At 43.2% G+C, this 22,804-nt stretch overlaps 1 protein-coding gene across 1 annotated transcript in view; it reads left to right on the top strand.

The window, feature by feature from the left end:
• Positions 1 to 22,804, top strand: part of IQCK (IQ motif containing K) — a 121,629-nt gene that overhangs the window by 87,487 nt on the left and 11,338 nt on the right. The window contains exon 8 of the mRNA XM_019507699.1: positions 2,229 to 2,340. Coding sequence (XP_019363244.1) covers positions 2,229 to 2,340 — 112 coding nt within the window. The remainder of the gene's footprint in view (positions 1 to 2,228; positions 2,341 to 22,804) is intronic.

Raw genomic sequence — 22,804 nt, 5'->3', positions numbered from 1 at the left:
CGTGGCAGCTGTCACATTGCACAGGTGCAGTGCGGCTCGGCAGGGCCCTGCACTCTCCCTTGGAGCTGGGGCAGTTCCAGCAGTCACCCAGAGCCCAGCAGTGCTCAGTCCGAGTGGACTGGAGCTAAAGAGCTCAGTGAGAGCAAAAGGGCGAAGGCCAAGAAGCCCAAAGCCCAATGCCAGAACAACTGTTGGTTCTCTCTAAGACCCCCAGACATCCTCCTTCCTGTCCAAATAATAACATCAAAGGTGTGGCAGACAAGTAAAGGAGATGAGGACCCTTAGAGTTAGAGCTGGGGCAGGAATTGCGGGGCCACCATGGGCTGTCATGGCCACCCATGAGACCTGAACCTGCTACAATCATATAAAAGTTTAGCAAGCCCTACAGTGAATCCTGCAGAGCAAGTTTATCAGAGCAAAGATAAAGTACTGTACAAGATATCAGATGTCAGGCCACCAAGTAAAATCCTTTTCTGTCAGCAGAGATTATATAACCTTGCATTGTCTTACTGCTTTGTCACTGAACTATCTAAAATAGAAGAAGTGTCCTCATTTGAAATGCATAGAAATTGACTCCGAGAATAGAGGTACTGTCAGTAGTTTTCTTGGTTGCACTGCAGAAGGGATATATTCTTGGCCAAAAGAATGCTTTTGCTAAATAATATTCATGGTTTCCTTTAAGAATTTTTAAACTAGGGAAGTGAAATTGTGCTCTCCATATGTCTCATGAAAGTTTATGAAGACTGGAAATGTAACAGAATACAGTTCAAATCACATAGTTGAATCTTACTCATTGCCACATTATCCAAAACTTAATTTGATGTGAGACTTCAAAAACTAAATCTTTTGGTGTGCAGGAAGCAAAACAGTACTGATAACATAACTTTTTAGTGAAGAAAGCAGGTTCATTGCCATATGTTTTTACCAGCCATTATTTTTTGCAGGATTCTATGTTCCAATGCAGTTTTAGGTACTTAGAATTTAAAGAAAAACGAAACTCCATTTTAGTAATGCCACTGTAAATGCGATCTGATGGCCACCTATAAGTTTATAAGGGGTGTTCATCAGGATCTGAGGGAATGATTGTTCACCAGAGTGCCCTAAGGGATGACAAGGTCAAACGGTTATAAACTCCCGCAAGACTGTTTCAGGCTGGACATAAGGAAGAATTTCTTCACTGTCCAAGCCCCCAAGGTCTGGAATAGCCTGCCACCGGCGGTGGTTCAAGCACCTACATTGAATGCCTTCAAGAGAAATTTGGATGCTTATCTTGCTGGGATCCTATGACCCCAGCTGACTTCCTGCCCCTCGGGCAGGGGGCTGGACTCGATGATCTTCCAAGGTCCCTTCCAGCCCTAATGTCTATGAAATCTATGAAGTCAAGTGTAGGGGCAGCTATACAGAAGAATTTGCTTCCTTGTCAGAGTCAAAACTGGTAAACTTCTGGTCTGTTCCTGTTCCCACTGAACTCAATGGGACTGTACCCACAATGAGAATTTTCTTAAATTCCCCCACATCCTACATGTAGGCAAGACCTGGGAACATAGTCATTGTCTCTGGTGGGAGGATGAGGCCCATAATGTGGATGACTGACACAGAGTGGATGCCATGTCATGCATTTCAGTTACTCTGAGTAACAGATTAATGATCCCCACTGAAAATGATATGATTGAACTCGTCTACAGGCCTCTGCAATTATTAGCTAGTATGAATAGGTTTGCTTGCATAAATTTCCTGCTGTATCACACTTTGTGTTTCTCTTCTGATCTGTTATGACTGCTGAATGAGTTGGCTTTATAGTGTTATCATTTTCTGAAGGCATTAATGTTCTTTAGTACAATGCTTATAGATCTAATTAGCTAATGCAACAAGTGACTATTTCCCATACCATAGTATTCTCCTGAGCCTGTGGCAGTCAGTGATCTCATAATTGGCATTTTTCTGTCTTTAAAAGTTTTCAACAATTATGTCTTTTAAATGATATGTGAACACATTGTATTTCTACATCTGGCCCTGCATGAAACCAAGCAAATATGGTACATATTTGCATTATGCCAGGAACAGCCCCAGGAAAGAATTGTGCCTGAGAGAGTCATTCTTTCATGTCCTTCTTGATACCATAAACACGTTAGGCTATTTCAGTCTTGCAAATTTGTTGTAGTGAAACATTAATAATGCAAATAGGGAGAACGCTGATTTCTTAAAGGTGTACATAATTTCTTCTGCAGGTCCGCTGTAATGCTGAAGTTCAAGAATTGCGTCAATGGCAAAAGCAGCTGAGAGAGGATAAGAACATTTTTAAAAGAGTGCAAGAATTCTGGGCTAAACAGGAAGTCAAAGGTATGCTATCCACATTGGGAGGCTTAAGGGTTTTTCTTGCCATAACGTATTTAGCATTTCAATGACAGTCTGTACTGAGACATATAGCACAGTGAAACACTAATCACAAATGACAAGGCAAGACATAGGTTTTATTGAAATGTCTTCCTCTTCCTTCAGAATTGCATTATTAGGTGACTGTCATTTAGAATGCCACAGGAAAATACAATACTGGGCCAGAGCTCAGCTGGCATAACTTCTCTGTATGGAGCTATGAGCCATTACACCAGCTGAGGCTCTGGCCCAGTGTCACTTAGGGCACACTCTGATTAGACCTCTTCCAGCACCTGCCATATTTAAATATTGTTGGAAGTGTTATAGGATAGTTTTCCTGAACTGGGGGCTTCTCTATCTAAGAAATGTTGTATTGGCATAACGCAAGTTTCATAAAGTCTCTACTATTCCTAACAGAAGTTGGCTGGCAGTTCTTGAAGGAAAAATAACACGTTTGTGTAGGATAGAGCAGCTAAAGTGCTGCGAGTTGCACTGTGGGTGCTGACAGCTGCAGCTCCCCAGTCTAACTCATAGCGCTTCACAGAAAGCGCTATGAGTTAGACTGGCTCTCCCGACCCCACAGACGTTCATTGTTGGGTCAGGAGGCTGGGGGATCAAGCTCTGCTTTGGAGCAGATCTGGCCTAGCTGTGTGTCTGCAGCTTCTCTCTCCTAGCCTTTCCCCTCCCCCACCCCACCCCACCCCACCTCACCCCAGCTCCAGTGCTGTCTGCACAATGGGAGTGGGGGGAAGAAAGGAGGGGAAGGAACTCAGGCTGGGGTTTGCCCAGTCTGTGCTAGAGTGGTGGTGGGTGGATTGGAGCCGCCCACCTCAACAATATTTTCTCGTGTATTTTCCAGTGTATTTTCAATTCCTTTCAGCTCAGGCCCCAGACACACAAGCAGCTTAACCAGCAACATGTCCATCCATCGCCATTTAAAAAGCTGCAAAGACATGACATCTCTCAGAGTAATGTAACCATGGTCTAATAGTGGCAGGTTTCCTCCTGAATGAAATAGGGGCAGTTTTCTCATGTTTTCGAACACCTTTGTTTTATTGAACAGCCTGCTTATTTTTCATGTTTCCAAGTGCTCAGGCTGCTTGTTTGTGCTCAGCTGGCGCAGTGCAATTTGCTTTAGGTTTATGCCTTTAGATTTGCCTTCCCCTTCTTGTGTCCATGCGCTCAGTGGGGCAGATTCAGAGATGATGTGTAGAGCACTAGAACCAAGGCAGCACTAGAGCTTGTACCAGTGTTTTGAGCTGAACTCAGTGCTGTCTGTCTGAATACATTTGATGGATTGGGTCCCCCAAGGATTTAGGCACCTCCCCAGAACCAGTCTGGACCACACAGAGTTTGTGGTGAGTTGATCACCAAGATGATTAAACTTATCCATACTGAGCTTGTACAGGAGCCCAAGTCTAGGTGTTTAGGGGACTTGGCAGTCCAAGGTAGAGGTGCTGTGTGAACTTGAGTACCTGTTGAGTTTTGTGACTTGTGGAGCAGGGCCAATCTGAATCATTCTTTGAACTTTGGTGACTATGTTCCACCGGGGTCTGGCTAGTAGACTCACTTAAAATGTATTTAATAAAAAGTATTATCTGGCTGCTGAGTCCTGCAGTCTGTTTGTACGTATTTTAAATGGGACAGTGAAAAATATGCTGGGAAGTATGAACAGTTTCGTTAGTTAAATCTGAGTCTGTTCATGGAACATACTGCCACTGAGTTCATTGTAAAGTGGGGAATGAGTGAAATGGCTAGAAATTCTTATCACAAGCTTCTCCTCCTATACATTCAAATAGATATGTTTAAGCTGAAATTGAAACTTTTTTGATGACTGTTTAAAAATCAGTAGTAGCAACTGAAGTTCTGTTAATTTCATTGTTGTATGTGCGATTTCATCGTCCTTTTAAATATTTGAGTTTATCAAACTGACTTTTGAAAAAAACATAATGAATCCTAAAATAAAAAGTTATTCTCATATTCTCAAGATGTTTCCTATGTTAAAAGCTACCTTAAAACATATAAACTTAAAGAGCACTTCAGATTACCTATTACACTAGCTCTAGCTGTAAATAATTAACTGCTTACAATTTATGCAGTAACTGCTATTGTCAGATCATTTCTATGTATTGCTTATTTCAAAGCTGCCCTCCTTTCCATAAAACATGACATGACACAGGCCATTCTATGAAGCTGTTTTAATTATAAAGTGGTCTGTGATTTGTAATTGTAAATGTACAAAGAACTAACATTAATTTAATGTCCTGCTAGCATTTTCTCACTGATTATTATTTTGCATTCAATTTATTTTGTGCCTTATTTACAAGCATACCTGCCCACATGGATATCATGAAAATTCTAGGTGTTTTCTCATTGTGCTTGCCATGCCTGCCCTGAGACACTTCTCTCGTTGGTTGCCTACACCTGTGCTTTACTGCAGTGTAGACTAATTAGCTGCAGAGTGAAGCATCACCATCTACACAGTATTAGGCCACAGTAAACTAATTAATACCATCATAAAATAGTACTGTCGGGGATAGAACTTTGTTGACTTCAGTTGGGTTCCCTGGGCAGTTCGCGGCAGGTGTGATGACATGTTTATGGTGTTAGTGAGTATAAAAACGGTGCTATGTATGCCAAAGGGTTCCCTCCTCTGAGTTTCTGTTCACCAAATCTGAGATTGTCTGAATTTGCCTTCGCCTTCACCCAAATTTGAAGACTATTAAATGAATGAGTTTCTTAGTTTTCTAAACAAAGTCTGAATGTGTACAGTTGCATCCTATTTTTAACTACATGCACTTTGGATATTATAGTAGTTTTGAAAGATCCAGTCAAGGTGACACTGTAATTATATCCTACGCTTCTGTGCTGAAGCATTCTAATAATGCCTGTTAAACACCTGCTGGAATTACAGTCAGAATGGGAACAGACTACCAATAAAAGGCAGTGGAGAAATACAAATTGATTTCTCCACTAGACTTCTTTTTAACATATACATCATTATACACATATAAGACAAATCTTTCTATAAATACCTTACTGCATAGTGCCATTGTAATTAATTTCCTTATCTTCTGCTAATGAAAACAAAGTGGCATTTGAACTCATTTTATCCAACAGCCATGCAGCACACTTCAGCCAAAGGTTTTGGGGGAGGATACTATCAACTGTTGTATTGGATTTATGGCATAATCGAGATTTTTCTTGCATTACATTGAATCCAACTGAGCTCCAACTCTAATTCTTCTAGGGCAGATACAGTGTTAAATTGCTATAGCTGCACTGGTTCTTTCAATTATGCATTTTCTCTGAATGGTATGTTTTAAACCCTTGTGATAAAGATAGTAAAAATACTATGAACATGATCCAGCCTGAAGAAGATTGGTGGCATTTTGTTTACTTCAGCAGACTGTGCTAGTTTTTAAATTCATTTTGCTGCTAAAATGGAAAATACTTTAAATGGAAAAAACCTAATGTAGTCCTATTCCAAGACTTATTGAAGGGTGTATGTATGTATATATTTTAGTAGTAACTGCCACCCTAAATATATATGCCTACCTCATATGATTGTATAAAGACAGATGCATACTGCATATACATATAGGATGTGTCGACTTATCTAAGACATTGTAAATTTCATTGACTTCAAAACAGTGCTTCAAAGTAACTTAAATGATTGCACAGATGCATTGGCCCTTTATAAATGAATTGGACTCTATTTAAATTTGGAGGCAAAATGTGATTATAAGGTAGTTTTTCAACTTAGCGGTGTTTGTACCCCATGGCTCACCCCATCCTGGATGTGCTAAGGCGGCCAGGCAGGCCCAGCTGCAGCCCTTGGTAGATACAGAGAGGACCTGCCCTCACCTGGTGGGGGGTCCTCTAATTTTCTGTTTGCCCAGGGCCCCAGTAAAAAATCTTAATCCACCACTGTCCTTAGATTAATTGATATGCTTCTCTGCATAGCCCAGGTCTGTGATTTTTCTCCTGAAAATAGCAACTTAATAAATGCATGAACTGATTCACGGAAAGGTGATATAAAGGCTTGTAGGGGGCTGGCAGGTCTGCAGGAGGGGGTTGTCTCTCTGTAGTTGGTGGGAATCTAAAAATACCCTGGTCAGGGTGGATGGGATAGGAAGAGCACAGCTGGGGCAAATGCCTAGGCTTTCCCAGCCCCAGGGCTGTGCTTCAAATATGTATAGACATCCGTTAGATCAGGTGAACCTGTTTCCGATCCAGCTTAATGCACCTCTCAGGTGAACTAAGTTAGATAGGGTGGCCATTTTTTGCCCGATCCAACCTCCCTGAACATCTGTATATATTGGCACTTAGATTGACCTAACAAAGGTTAGTTCAATCTAAGTGTAATGTCTGCACGTACCCATAATGTAGTATTGGTTTTAGATCAGATATGTCTTTTTCAGGAAGATATATTATAAATATATAGCCAGCTGGTCTTAAGAAATACATAACTTTTCTTTCTCTGAATAGTATATTCCTAACTGAAGTGCTTGCTTTCCCATCAATAAAATAGATTTATCTATGCATAATACTTATTGATGTCCAACAAGAGTTATGCTACATAAAAAAGCTTCCATGCTTTGATGAGATAATGGAAATACCAACAAACTAAAAAATGTGCTTACAGCACAAACAATAAGCTTGGGTGCCTTAATATGCATTAACAAACATGCTGGTCAAATGCTTTTATTGCTTTCAGAAATGCAGGTTTTGGGCAGTTTCCATAAAAGGAATTACATGGTTTTTATAAACAGAAAAAATAGATCTATATTTTGCTAATCTATAACATGAATTCATATGAAACAATGTGTGAAATACATATACCACATTATGTAGGTTGCTTATCAATTTGAATGGCATTTTTGGTTCTACAATTCTAGGATATTTCGGAAAGATTCAGTTTTGCGTTCTTCAAAAACAGAGACATCTAGGAAAAAAAGCAGTTAAAAATTAATCATTTTAAAATCCTGGTTAATAGTCTGTGAAATTCCACAGACATAATAAGAAAGTCTCAGCAGTTATGCCAAAATTCTCCTTAGATATCAGTTAAGCCTGCTGAAAAAGGAGAATTCATCTGTGATGGATTTATTTTTAGTTGTTTTATGTACACAGTTACTAAACATTTCATCTAATCCCCTTGCCTTCAGCTCTGAAACCAAGAATTCTACTCCAGCCTTTTGAATACATACAGACATAGATATTGTAGATGCATAAATGCAGTTTTTGCTGATGTATTTTGTGATTTTACATTTCAAAATGTACTGTGTGCAATTATAAGATATCCTTGAGGCAGCTGTGTAGGCTGACAATTGGAACTTGAACTTTTAGTGGAGTAAAATTGCAATATAAATGTTAATACACATTTGGGGAATCTGCACAGCCTATATAACAAATTACTGAAATGGAAGACTATCACAGAACTACTGTTCTTTATTGATGCAAAATCCTCCTTATTCTGCAGCTACCAAAACTGTGTAGCTTTTGAGTCAAGTCCTTTATGAAGCATAGCATGTGTGTTTCTAGTAGAGTGTAGCACCTTCAAGTACCCTTAGACCCAGAGTACTTGTTCAGTCCCAGATACAAAATGAGAAGGTTAGAAAGAGTTTGTATTAGAAAATTTTAAAATTTTTACAAAATTTGCCAAAAATACTTAGCTTTATGAAAGCTCTCATTTCCAAGTCTTTTTCGTTACTGGCTGGTATGCATGATACTTGAGTGATACTGGACAGCCTTTTGGTGTCTACGCTGGTCTTCTCAAAACAAAAAAGTCTACACATACTATAGAAAGAAAAACAACTTCCACATGCTAAACCGACACTTAAACCTGACCATTATGGTCAAATGCAGCCTACTGGTATGGGTGTTTATAATCAACTCCTCTGCTTTGCACAGATACAGAACTGCCATAGTGGCTGTCATTCATCATTGTATTTGTCAAGTGTAGTGAGGCTGTCTCAGAAAGTATCTAACTAAACAAGTACCCAAAGATACCTGCTAATATTTGAGGCAGGTGATTTTTCTTGTGAGAATTCCTAATGCTGAGATTTACGTGTTTTATTACCTGATGGGCAAGTAATGGCCCCTCTGCCCAGTGAGTGGTATGCAGCTGGGGCTGCAGTCCCTCAGCACTGCGGGATAGACCAGGGCTGGGGCTGATTGGCGGGATGCCCATCTGCCCCTTTGCCAGCCTCAGTGGGGCAGGGCTGTCCTGTCCCAGGGGCACTGGTGTCAGCAGCTGCCCGCAAATGGTGGAGAGAGGGAGCAGGGCCACCCATGGGGCCTCCTGGCAACAGATAGCCCCAGAAAACCGCTGCTGCCCCTGGGCCCAGGAGGGCCCCACGGACCCATGTGTTAATCCGAATCTGGCCAGAGCTATGGAATATATAACACATGGTCACCCTAGGCTGATCCTTGCACAGGCTTTCTGGGACACAGGAGGAGAATCCAGGTGGATAAGCCTCGGCCGTGTGAGCGAATAGAAAGGATGAAGTGTACTTCTCCCCTCCCCACCCTTGTCCCTTGACAGGGGCATTTGCCACTGCAGTTGTATGTGTGTGTTCACTTGGCTGCATTTCCCGATTTGTCCACCTATCACATGGATTGGCCTGCAAATGCACCAGTGCCCACTGTTTGGAGAGGAGCACTAGGATTTTTATATATATGTAAAGAATATATATATAGAGAGAGAAACAAATTTGCAATAATAAAATTAAAAATCAACCAAGTGTGAAGAGTTCACTTCCTTCCAGGAGGAATGGCTAAGTGCAGGGGAGGGGAGGGGGCTGGGGCAGGTGCAGCAGGTTATGAAACTCAAGCCTCTGGCAGCAGTTCCCAGGCTGTGGCTGGTAATCCAATGCCAGCTAACTTGGTTTCCAACCCTTAGACCCACTGGAAAGTCCCAGCGTTAAGTACTGCTTAAGCAACTTAGGGGCACGAGTCCCATTGGGAGTCACTGGGCCTGAACACATCCATCCCTTCAGGCCTTGGAAATTGCACCCCAGGCAATGCTGCTTTCTTAGGTGATGGTTGTGGGGTGGTTTGGATAGGACTGATCATGCCTCAGACAGAGCTTGGGCTGGGTGACCTTGGAAGCTGTCTCCCAGCCTCGCTGTGACGCTGAGATGAATCTTGTGTCCCTGTTGCAGCTCAGCTGGGTGTGCTCCTCCTCCTCGTCACACTGACTTGCAGTGGGCAGTCTGTACGTGACTGGCTCTCATGCTGTGGTCTGCCATGGCTGGGTCTTTCCCAGGTGGCTCTGCACTGGCGTGGATGGCTACCTTGCCTGGGGCTCGGTGGCAGCAGGTACGATCCCACTTTCTCCGTGCTGAGCAGGGCCTTGCGGGGCCTGATGAGGTACCTCCCAAGAGCCTGCCCAGGGCCAGCCCCAGCCCCCTCACAGCAGGGAGGGTCTGTGTTGCTGGCACTCCCATCGGGCTGCCTGTGCCTAGGTGTGGCCATGGGGCAGGGAAACTGGGCTGCTGCCATCCGCATAGAGCGCTGCACCTGCCCCCTAGCTTCTGCCCCTGGCTCAGCTGGAGGGGAGGAGGTGCATGCTGCCGGATGCCCATGGTCCGGATGCCTTCCTGGGCCATGCTGCCCTTGGAGCCCCAGGGGCCCCCTGATTGGCAGCCACCCTTGGGCCCAGGCCCACAGGCCCCTGCATTAATCCACCCCTGTCTAAGGACAGAGGTGGATTAATGGCACATGAACAAGCTACCTTGTTGTAGATGAGGTTAAGGGTTCACAGCTCATCAGCTACCCTGGTGAAACTGCCCATGTGCATGCTCCTACCCCATGGAAAACCAGGGTGATTACTGTGTCAGATTTTGCCTACCATTGGGTGAGAGGTTGCATTAGCCAGTCTCCATGGAGTACCTGACAGGATAGGAATCCCTACCTTCATTTTCTTCACCCCTGTTTCCTTGTGTGCCCATGCTCTCAAGCTGGGAACTTGCACTGATTTCCTGAATCCAGTGCAACTTTGAGTGACTTACAGCAGTTTAGCTTGCTAACATTATTTAGCTGTACCTATAACTACATAAGGGGGACAGCTAAAACAATTTATAAGTGTCTGCCCATAAAGTTGTTTTAGTTTATATCAGTGGTGTCACACTGGTATGGCTCCCTGGACAGGATCTGGAGAGGGCAGGTGGCATCAGGGAGACATGGGGTTAATGCCGTCATGACTCATCCTCTGCCACCAACATGCCTCCCCAATGGGACATACCCTGAATTTTGGCAACGGGCCCTGCCAGTCTAGGAGCCCTGCAGCCCAGATAACAGCTCCATAGCCTGAATCTGGCTCATGGGCCATAGGTGTCACACTCCTGGTTTTATTGAATCATTGCAATATTACAACTTTAGTTAAGCAAGTGGACTTTTGCGTATAGGCCAAAGCACAACATCTGTAGTGATGAAAAGCACTCATTGCACAAGTAAAGTTTTTCGTTTCACAGTAGGAGAAAAAAAGACAAAAAATTCTAACTTAGTCTACCATAAATATATTTACATCATGATAAATCACTATGCTAAGATATTTTTTTATTGAAATATCTACTTCTAAAGAGTTTATTTTGTGTGGCTGTAGCTGGTATTTAGTAAACAGTGTAGAAATTATCTATAGGGAAAATGCACCTCTGCACTGTGAGCCGCTGAATAGCTTTTAGAAAATGCAAACTCAAGCAGTAATGTGATTCCATTGACACCACTAGAATGATCAGCATACTTTCCATCAAAATGTCTGCCAGCTAGCTTGTTAGTCCGAACTAAAAGTGATTTTGGTTTGTAGTATTCTCAGTACAAAGCAATGTAAACTACATTTCATTAATATTGGTTAGACAAATATCAACATTTTTATTAAGCTGTAATTATGTGATCTTGTAAACTGTGTTAATGAAGGCAACAGAAGGAAAGCACAGTCATGAATTTAAACATGTTTATACTTGAACATAATTTTGCATTTCAGAATGTGTTTTAATTTATAATTTTATTTTTCTATTTTCAACGGAAATGAAATTTTAAGTACTCAAGGAACTTTGTAAAACCGCATTAATTGCTATTGAGCCAATACGCAAATCCTTAATTTCATTTTGATTTTACTTGGAGAAAAAAATTATTAGGACTTTTCCTCAGTAAAGGCCAAATGGAAACTAAGGTCTCTCTGTCTTACAGCTCTTGCCTGAAGGTCAGTGGGAGCTTTATGATAAACTACAGTGAGAACCGGGTGAGACCCGGAGGGATGTATTCAGGCTGCAAGTTCCATTTCAGATTGCACTTCTATGCTTTAAAAATTCTTAATGGACTTGCTCCAGGTATATTTTGTAGCCCACTGTAGGGGCTTAGGAAAGTACATGATTTCCTAAATCTACGGACAAAATAAATTGGCCTAATTTACTAATTTTGGATTAAAGCAATTTAGAGTCCCCAGGGGTTTCATACAAACCCTCCCCACCCTCATTTCTACTGGAGCTCCAAAGCCCCATTCCAGAGAGGTAATGGGAATAAGTAGTACATCCAACAGCCCTGGTGTGCTCTTTTGGGTTGGGGGGACAACTGTGTACTGTTCACTCACCGAGCCCTCAGGTGGGAATGACGTTGCACTCTACAACATGGGATCCTGAAGTAAAGACCCCTGTGACAGGCATGGGGCTGCTCATGCCTGGGAACTCTCATTTCTGTCTCTCTACAGCAGGGTGGGGCAGTTATTTTGGCTAGCGAGCCACTTAATGAGTTTTGGTGAGCTGTCAAGGGCTGCACACACAATCTTTTAGAAGATCTCATTTTAACAAACTATAAATAAAAAACAAATATACTAAAATCAAACATCTGCTATAACGTATTTTATTTCAAAACATATTTTTGTCCTGATTTATGCTTTTTTTAAATAAGGTATATAGAGATGAGTGCATAGTAGTTCAAAATAAAGTGTTACTCTTGTATGTGTGGGAGGGGTGGGAGTGTGGGGAGGAGGAGAGATGCCTGTGAACTAAGTCCTGGGAGCTGGCCAGGGGTGGGGGGAGGAAGAGGAACAGGGGGCATTTACAGCAAAGCTCACCCAGGTGGTATGAGGCAGGCGATCTGACCTGTGGCTGCCCCCACAGTGCTCCACATGGGGCCGAGCTCCACCCACTCCTGCCCGGGGCAGCCCGCACTGTGCTCCCACCCATTCCACCCCAGCCCAGCCAGCATGCATAGCTTCCCAGCAAGGCAGCTCCCAGTGCAGCTGCAACCACCCATGTACTGCTTGGCTCCCTCTGTTTCCATTGGCTCCTCTTCCTCCTGCCCTTGCTGCACTGCTCTGGGCAACAGGTAGTTCAGGGAAGTGAAAGCTGCCATGGAGATGCATGTGGGCACATGCCCAGCCAGGCAGAGGGAAAACTGCAGCTTGGTGGTTCCTGCTCCAGCGTGCAGGGCTCCAGTTTCAGTTTCTGGCCACTTTCCACCTAGTTGCTGGGAGCTGGGGCCCTGTGTGCTGGGGCAGGAGTGGCACAACTGCAGATTTCCCTCTACCTGGTTGGGCATCTAGTGCCTGGCATGTGTCCCCATGATCGCCACCACCACTTCCCCACATTATCTTATGCCTGGAGTAGTGCAGCAGAGGCAAGAGGAGGAGGAGGAGGAGCCACTGGAGGCAGGTGGAGTTGAGCAGTACCCAGGCAGTACCAGGGAGGCTGCAGCTGCACTGGGTGCAACCCCACTGGGAAGCTGTGTATACTGTCCAGGGTTGGGGTGGGCAGGAGCGCAGCATGGGTTTTCCTGGGCAGAAGTGGGTGGGACTCAGCCCGTTGTGGAGCACCACAGGGTGCAGCCACAGTCTGGATCCAATTAATTGGTGGACACCTGTCCATGGGCTGGATCCAATCATTTGGCAGGCCAGATCTGGCCTGTGGGCTGTAATTTGCCTACTCTTGCTCAATAGACTCTAAGAAAATGGAAACACTGTTACCATTTCATGTTTCCAAACTTAGCTTAACAGCACCAGGGCTAGAAACTCTTTTTTAAAAAGAACTAGCTTCAATAGCATTGAAATTTGTGGAGATATTTAGGGAACTATTTGGGCTCCAGAATACACTTTACATCTGCTGATCTCATTCAGTTTCTCTTTGGTTCATGGAAGATTTGCAAGATCAGCTACTCCAACATGATTTAAATAATTTTGAAGCTAAAAGCCTAAATTAACCCCCAGAAATTAGTTCAAGTGGAATTTTAAATTCAGTCCAGAACCAAAGACAGTTTTCCCCACATCAGACTCAGAAAAATGATATTTACCATATCTACTCAAATATGAGACAAGGTTCCCCTCCCCCCGCAATTAACGTGGGTTGGTTAACATACAGACAACACAGAGCATGACTGTAAAACTCGTGGCTCATATTAGGCAAATATAGTAATGGGAACCTACGGTAAGGCCAGGTTAGGGCAGCCTGTCTAAATATGGTAATGCCCATTGTGCTCAGTCCCCCTCAGCACCATCTTTTTCAAGTCATGGTAAGCCACTACATTGAATACATTTCAACTTCCTCTTCACTACCACAGCTGAGCTGTGCCTTTCTTTCCTATTTCCAATTCTTCTTTTTTTCACCAGCCTTAAATATTTTCAAACATCACCAAACAGAGCTCCAAACAGTTCACCCAGAATCCCTCTGTCACCTCCTCTCTCAGCCTCTTGCATATGATGATACTGTGGCCCCCTTCTCCATGAGGTAAAGCTGAACCAGGTTGCCCTGCGCCTCATCTGCTTATACATTTTTGGAGGATCCCAGAACTCATGACAAGAACAACTGGTTCCAGTCATGAGTGGGGGTATAATTAGCGCATGAACCCTTTGTGGAGGGTATCTGGAGTACACACACATGCTGAGCAGTGTTGAGTTATGGGGTTACCATGTTCTGAAATGCTGTTGTATCTGCTGGGGCCCAGCCCAATGAACTACATGGTAAGGTATGAGGCTTTTGGCATTAGTGTAGCAAGAAACCCTTTTGTCTGCCCCCCTCTCAAATGTGAAGTTCCTCCATATAGCAAAAGCCCCTCTTTTAGTATTTGCCCTCTTTTGGGGGTGCTTTCTCTTTTCTTCCTTCCTCTCTCTTTTTCTTTTATTATATTAGTATTATTTTTATATAATGTGTACTTGTAGCGAAAATAGAGCTTGTAGATGCTTTTACAAATGTACTTTAAGTTTAAAAGTAAGTTGTACCATGTAACAATGTTAGCAAGGGCAGGAATCTCTGTATGGAGCAGGTCCCTGAATGAATCATGGTTGATTTTTTAACACAATAGCTAGTGTGGATAAGTATGGTAATGAGTGGCAATTAACACCTATAAAATCAGACACCAAAGAAAAGAAAGAATCAATAAAGAGCCAGCAATTCCTGGAAACTTCATTGTTAAAGGTACGGAAGCCCCTGTTTGAACTAATCAACGCTGGAGATAGACCCTTGGGGCTGAAATACCCCCTGATCAACCACTTCCAGAGCTCTATTCATCACAGCAGTGAATCAATCAAAATTCATCAATGGACTCCTGAGACTGCACGCACGTGCAGACGTGACCCCTGGGGCTGACAGCTGCTATCCAGCAGCTACCAAGAGGGCCGTCCCTCAAGGTCAATGACCCCTGGATTGGGTAAGCCCGAGAACTGGGGAGTCACCAAAGTCTGCCAGAGAGGGATAAAAGGCAGCGAAGAATTACCCCCAATGGCACCCTCTTTGACCTGACCAGCACCCTGCCTGTCCAGCCAGAAGGACCAGCTGGTGACCCCCTTCTGCAGCAACGTCGCACTGAAAGAAGCCTTGACTGGCCATCAACGCCGGACTCCAGTGCTTAGTGTTCAGAGCTAATTACAGTGAGTGTGTGCGTGAATGTGTGTGTGTTTGAGGGGATCAGCACCAAGGTTTATGGTCTGACTTTTGCATCCATCCAATAAACTAGAATTTTATGATGATCCTCTGAGTTGGTGCTTTGTAGCCAACATTAGGGTAATGTCATGCTTAGTTTGTACTCTATATAAGAAAGTACTAAAAGCATGTTTATAGAGTACCTGTGCTAAAACTTACATCAGTTTAAAAAAGGGATAAAATATGTCAGTTCACCTGTCAGTGTTTTTAAACTTCCTTCTTATTTCCATATGCTCAAGGAGACCAGAGTCTGACAGTATGGGAGGTAAGGGGCTGTAGGGGGAAGAAGTTGGGGAGGCAGAGGGCAAGGGGGCCACCTGATTCCTCCAGATTTATTTTCCCTGATGCAGCAGTAGGAGAGGGGACAGAATCAAGATAAACCTCCAATAATTAGATTCTACACCTGCCAAATTATAACAAATTTATAATTTTTCCATGTATAGAATTTAATTATTAGGGGTCATCTTATAATCAGAGTCATCTTATAGTCAAGCAAGTATGGTAAGTTTCTACTTTAGACACACAGCTCTTACAGAGTTTAGTTATTGCACTGCCTTTCACCAGCTAATGCACAAATAAATGGAACCTCCTTTTACTGCAAAGAGACTTATGCCTTTCAATCTTTGCCCAGTTTCATAGATCTACTACCGTTGTAACTTTACATTCACCAGCCTGACCTATATTTAGGGCTTGAGTAGCCTGTACTCTCCATCAACTTACACTTTCAGTCTCCACAGTAGAAACATAAAACATAAAACAAAAGTGTAGTGCAGTTAGAAAGGGTGCAGTTCATCCCTTGTACAAACTACTTAGTTATTTTGATGGAATGAATATGTTCTGGAATGTTTACCAGAATACATTTCTAAGTATTTTGGATTAAACAAAACCTAAAGGGCTCCTGCAGGAATGGGTAGTAACAGCTGGGCTTCTGCTTTCGTTGAAAATGTTGGGTTTTACTGACTTGTCTACAGCAGATAGGTGAAAATCTTTTAATGAGAATCTTGTCAGATGGGGTGCTAGTTGTCTTCTTGATACTTGGCATTATAATTAACAGGCTAGGACACAAAAACATGCAGCAGCCTTCTTCATTACTTTCTGGCTTACAGTAATGGTTTAGTACAGGATTGCCCTCTTCTAGGAACTCTTTCTAGGGTTGGTCCTCTCCATTTTGTCAGTCAAGCAGCTGCACCCCTAGAGAAGCCATTTTGCCACAGGAGGTTGTGTAGCTGTGATTCCTGTCCTCTGTTTGGTAAGCATTCATAGCTCCTATCATGTTTTTTTTCTTAATTATTCTAAAAGGAAATGTTGCTCTCTCATGCAGTCCCTCAGATTTGGTTTGAAGACCATGTTGTAATTTTTAAATGGTAGTGTTCCGGGGGATGAAAAGAGAGGGGCGGAAACCCCTGTCCTGTGGTCGAGGCTGCAGTGGGGATAGCCCACTGCAACCCCAGAAAAACAGCTCCGGGAGTGGGGTGAACTTACCTTTTTCAGAGGCGATGAGCCAAGGTGAGCTGCAGGAGAACAAACGTCCTGCACAGTTCATCAGCTGTTTTTCTATATGGCTGGAACTGGAAGGGGAGGATGACATTATCAGCAGACACCGCCCGGCTGTGTTAAAAATTGGTGGTGGGAAAAAGGCAGGGGAACGCAGCAGAGAGGAGGCTGCGCGTCCCCCTCTCAGGCCAGCCAGGAACCCTCCTGGTCCCGAAGGGAGAGCCCAGGAGAGGACTCAGCCGGGGGTCCACTCCCCATCAGAGGAATACCCAGCATCGGGCCCAAGGAATGAGCTGGGACCCAGGATCATGCTGAGGGATGATCGGTGCCTTCTGATGCAGGACACGTGAGTAGGGAGGAGGCCCCAGGCCCTCCCTGAAGTTTAAGTTGTTCAAGGTTTTTTGTTGTTGTTCTTTTTGGGGTCCTGTAAACCGGGGAAAAGGCCAGAGGATAAACGTCAGGGGCTGAGCACCCCAGGGACCCTCAGAGACTCCCAAAATTGTAGGGTGATCCACCATCAGGGTTGACCCTGTACCCAAGAAGCCCCACCGGGGCGGAGGAATTCAACTGACACCAGGTCCACGGCAGATGAGCTGTGGACCATGGCCAATGGGAAAGAGGCAGCTGACTAATTCATCATGGCGTCGGACCTCCAAGGTCAAGAGTGTGATATCAGGGATGCCAGGGGCTGCAGCACACAAGAAAGGATCAGACTGACCAATGTCTGACTGTCCCAACAGGCTGGCACATTGCAGGGGTGCAAGGGAGGTGGCGTCCCTGGAGCATCCACTGGCAACACCTCCCAGCATGTCCTCCCTTCACCAAGGAGAACCCCACTACTGAACTCAATATCAAAGGCGTGGCAGACGAGTGTTGAGGTTTTCTCTAGGGAGAAGACAAGCAAACACCCAGGCAGCGGGAGCAGGCTGCACGGCAGGCTCAGGGCTCCTGCTCGAGAGCCACCCAGGAGAGGCTCCACGAAGCCCAGCGGGTGCAGGCAGTTTTTCCTTGGAGGTGGTGCCAAGATGCTTTGGCTGAATTCAAACACCACAGCTGATGCAGAGGAAGAGGTTGAGATGTAGGAACTGTATTTGATGTAAGGGAGAAGGGTCTTTGCACGCTCCTTATTTATTTCCACGTGCAAGGGCCAAGTACTGTGTGACTCTCATAAGACTTTGCAATAACTGGGAAGATGCAGACTAATTTGTTCATACAGGAAATGAGCAGATATGTGTTGTACAATGAAAGGATTTTGAAGACATGTGGCTTTTATTTTTGGAAATGTCTGAAACCTTTGTTCATCCCTTGCATATGCAATGCAGCAGGTTGACACTCTGTTACAATGGTTATCTTTGTGCTCTGTATTGAAAAGACAGCTGGTTCCCTGTGCAAGGCTCAATGTTTTGTATTTTCAGTTTTTCTTCCTCCTTGATTTCTTTTCTTCCTTCTTCCTCATTGTAAAATATTTGCCCCCCAAAAAGTATTTTTCTTAGGAAAAACATTAGAAGAAAACATCTTTATATTTAGCTCAGCTGTGAATATTTCTGAACCAGCTGCAGATATGAAACCAGGAGTTCTAACAGATTAGTCAACTAGGTTTGCCATGTAAGATAATTTTATGTGACAAATACTCTCCATGTGTGGCAAATGTAGGTAAACCAACAGCAGAAACAAAACAACTTACGCAGTAGGTGATTTCCTGCTTTCTAGACACAGGGCAGAATGTTTCTTTAATGTGCAATTTAGTGTTCATGCTCTACATCTCCTTTGGAGACTGCAGCTGTATTAACATCATGGGAAGCATTTGCTTTCATATGTCTTACTGCTCTTCTATACTGAGAGGGGAATGGTGAACTGCAGCATGTCCACGTAAGAGGGTATCTACTGTGCTATCACAATGCCTGGTGATCCTGATATTATTTTACTCATCAACTATGTGTAAATTATAATAATCAGTATGGCAGTGAAATGCCTAGCATATTATAGTGGGAGAAACTGCAAATATCGGGAAGAACAGATAAGTTGTAGAGAGGTTAGAAACTTGGGCACCAAAAACCCCACAATGAATTTATTTCCTTGAGAACATACAAGGTTTTGCAGTGTGGGTGTGTTCTGGGGTTTGAGGGGAAGAGGTGTCTCAAAACAATGGCAAACCAACAGTGGGAGAAAACCTCTGTAATGGTTAACCTTGTATAAGGATATAGTTCACTAGTATAAGGATGGGTAACAAATTTCATGAATTTGTATTGCCACATAGCAGCAAAAAGATTGGCAGATTTGGATTGGTATATGGTCATGGAATTAGGAAGTTCTCACTCTTTATGTAGCTGTAAATAGTGTCATTTCCCCTGAAAGACTGGCAACGCTGAATGTGTCTAATGAGACTGACAAGTAAAGGGACATATTTGAAGGATATGAATTGCAAGGGTTGCTGAGTACAATACATGTGGAATGAAACAGGCTGAAATGAGGAAAGGACAAGGTTAGGGGTGAATAGCAAGGGAAACTTCCAGACAACATTTCTCAGAGCCCAGTATCATAAACATGTGAGCATAATCACGTGTATAGACTGATCTCTCTTAGTGAGGTCGCTTACATGGGTACAATTTCAGGCAAAAGCATTTGCAGGAATGGGTAGCTAGACTAGAGAATAATTTGCCAAGGGAAATGGTTCAAGGGGGTATAATTTGGACACTTTAGACTTCACTGGATAAAACACTAAAAAATTTACTGTAAGTAACAATTTTGCATTGATATAAGAAATGACCTAGATAGCTAATGGATCTCTTTAACAGATCTACTATTGTTCATATTCTGACAAATAATCCCTAAGAGTTTTGTGGGGCTTGTTTTCATTTCCTCTATGCCTCACCATGATTAAAAATCTTTTGTGTTTTAGGAAAGCTTTATGATGATGGAAGTGTTTCTGATTTATTTTCTTTTCAATACAACATACTTTTTTTTAAACACCAGCCAAATGCCAAACTCTAGTCAATGGTGCCCCTCCATATTTGGCCTGTGGTGTGATACTTTTGAATCGTCTGTCAGGATGTGCAATGCGGGGGATGGAACTGGGAGTGAGTGCATGGCTTCATTTTCCTGGATGATTTTATTTACAAACCAGACAAGCTAGAGTAAGCATCAGCATTAGGACTAAATTCTACTTGCTGTTATTGGGGCACCTTGTATAATTTGATCCTTGATATTAAAAAAAAAATCTACATTACCAAGTAGGTGATTGTTTATGTGAACTGATTTCTACATCTTTCCCAGAGCAAAAACTTGGTATGTAGAATTGTTATAAAATGTGGTTCATATAAACAGTTGTTTCCAATTAAAAAGAAAGCAGTATTTACCAGATTTCAATTTCACAAGAAAGTCTCTCTTTAAAGGAAAACCCAGGAACAAAGCCGTGCCGATGGCCCAGTATGTGGTGTTTACATCGAGCTAATTCAGAATGCTTGAGATGTTTGGGAAGTGTAATCTTGGCAGTGACAGCTGAGAATGTAGCGATAAAAGTCATAAGACTCCCGATGAGGATTCTGCTGTTTTGGTCCCCACCCCTCGCTCAGACATCTTTGGAAAGCTAAAAGTATTGCAGTAACATTCAGTTTCTGAAAAGGCATGTTACTAATGACTGAAAGAATTGAAGGTGATAGTTTAGATTGGTTGTGTGAAGCCTCAGGCAGCAGCTAAATATGTGATCCCCCGAGTAGCAGTGCTTGTACAGTCCAAGCAATGTGCAAGCAACGAGCACACACACTAGTTCTCCAGTACAGTAATTCTGCTTTTCCTCTGTCCTTGCTCAAAGCTGCATGTCAGTCTGCAACCTTTGTAAGATATAATGTTGACCTGCAAGGGGAGAAAAACCTTGTCCTGTTTAGTGGTTTTTTAGAAACATATCAAGATAGTTAAACTTTTTTAAAGGGGACTGCCACTACTCATTTTAAGGTAAAAACAAGCAGGGAAAAACCCATAAGCTATTGCAGAGCCTTAAAATATTATTTGTAGAGTAGCAGAAATGTTTGGTCCGTTACAGAACACACATACTACTAGTTTCACCTAGGGCCTATACGCTTTGGTTACTAAACAGCTGGAAACACTTTTGGATGCTCCTGTCCTTGTGCCTAGTTATCTGTCTTGTGGTCTTAGGGTATAAACTGAGTGATTGGAGCGGGCCTGGCAAGATTCCTGTGTGGCAGGAATCACAGAAGGGTGGTGACCGTGGAGGCGGAAATGCAATTTCTGTGCAACCACCTCAGCCCACCTGACAAAGAGGTAGTCCCATTTTCTGCCCAACTTGGCTCCCTTCCCCCATCTCTAGTCCCAGAAATCCTCATCCTCGGGGATCAGGCCTTTTGCATCATTCCTTTTATTTGCTGATTGGCATTCTTCCCTTTGGACTTCTCCTGTTTTTTTTCTTCCCAGATACATATGCATAAATTACCTATATTGCTCAGTGTCATGTCTCAAGTGTTCTGACTGCCTTTTTCTTCTGATTTTTTTTTCTTATCCAGCTTCTCTCAGTTCATGATTTCACCATCACATCTTTAACTGTCCAGACACTAATCGGTTTTCTTGCTTTGGGTTTCTTTCCATACAATATAGCACACTAATCTCAGGTCACTGACTTATGCGTGAGGGGATAACCAGTTGTGATTAGGTATCTTTATTATGCATGGTTCTTGTTAAGCCATTCTCTCACTTTCAGCTGCTCATCTCATGCTCTTTTTCAGCAGTTCTGCAGATGCTTCCCTCCTTGTCAATCTTAAATTGTAAAGATGCCATCTCGTCTGCACTGAAAAAAATGTTACTTCTCTTTTCATTAGAAGATTAGGGGAACACAATGGATCAAATGGACAGATGCAGCCAAAGCTAAGTGAGAATGAGATAGGTGCATAGTTCATGGAATTGTTCTTAAGCAAACCTGACAAATGTCTGCATCTTCCTATGTTTGACCATTTCTTTGGAGTACAAAGGTCAGAAATGGGCACCAGCTAATTCATTTGCTCAGAGATTTTTTTCAGCTCTTCTTCCAAGTCCCATTGCCCGTGTCAGTTTTCTGGACTCCTAATCTGATCCCAGGTGGAGAAGTCATTCCCTTAGAGAATATAAACAATTTAAGGCCCAAGTAAAGTCCAGCTAATGTGGGTGAACAGGAAGGAAATAGAATTCCAGGAACGTCCTCAGGAAACCTAGTTGCTTGTAAACTGCCTGAGAGGTTGGTGGCTTGTTGCCTTGTTGCTTGTCGCATTAAGGACAAGTTGGGACTGAAGTGGAAGCTGGAGTTGGATGAAGTTCTGCCCTTCTGGACACTGCGCCCAGCTCCATGAGGCACCAGTTCTGCTCTTCTACCCTTGTCAGCAGCATTGGGATGTCAGTCCCAGGTATGCTAGAGGTCTGTGTTAGACACTGGATTGGCTGAAGCAATCGTTAACGTTCATAGGTAGACAAGGTTCTTTGGGTAGATTAGACCAACTAATAGTTGGTAGAAAAGAAGCTCATTTACAACATGCGGGTCTGTGAAAATGCAAATGAGCGGTAGTTTGGGAGACAATATTTTGCAAACTCTCTGATTCAGGGAAGAGCCAGCACAAAGGTTTCTTGTCCTGCTGCTGCAGCCAAACAATCACTGAAGAGAGATGCTAATCCCACGTTGGATTAATGAGTAATAGTCATGTGTGTGAGCATAACCTGACATTTATTTAACTGCTTTTTACAGTATATAAATTTCCTGCCATTGGCAGGTGCAGATGGCCTGAAGTGAAAAGTATTACCAGGAATCACTTAGCTGGTGATCACAGGCCTGAGAGGCTAAATAATGAAGCACGTTAAAAAGCCACTGTCTCTTTAAAAGCTAAGTCTCATTCCAGTAAGATTGTTGGGAGCTCTGATATCACATTCAGGCTACTTTGGCATTTCATTGGGAGGCTAGGGTGAGACTCCTTTCTATATATATATCTTGCACTAACTCCCTGCTAGTAAGTTATACAAAACAACTTTTCTGTAATGGAGCCTCATTT

This window comes from Gavialis gangeticus, unplaced genomic scaffold (assembly GCF_001723915.1).
Source record: "Gavialis gangeticus isolate Ggan-Ray unplaced genomic scaffold, GavGan_comp1, whole genome shotgun sequence".
Lineage (NCBI taxonomy): Eukaryota > Metazoa > Chordata > Crocodylia > Gavialidae > Gavialis > Gavialis gangeticus.
The sequence above is the reverse complement of the archived record's forward strand: the minus strand, read 5'-3'. Positions and strand labels throughout refer to the sequence as shown.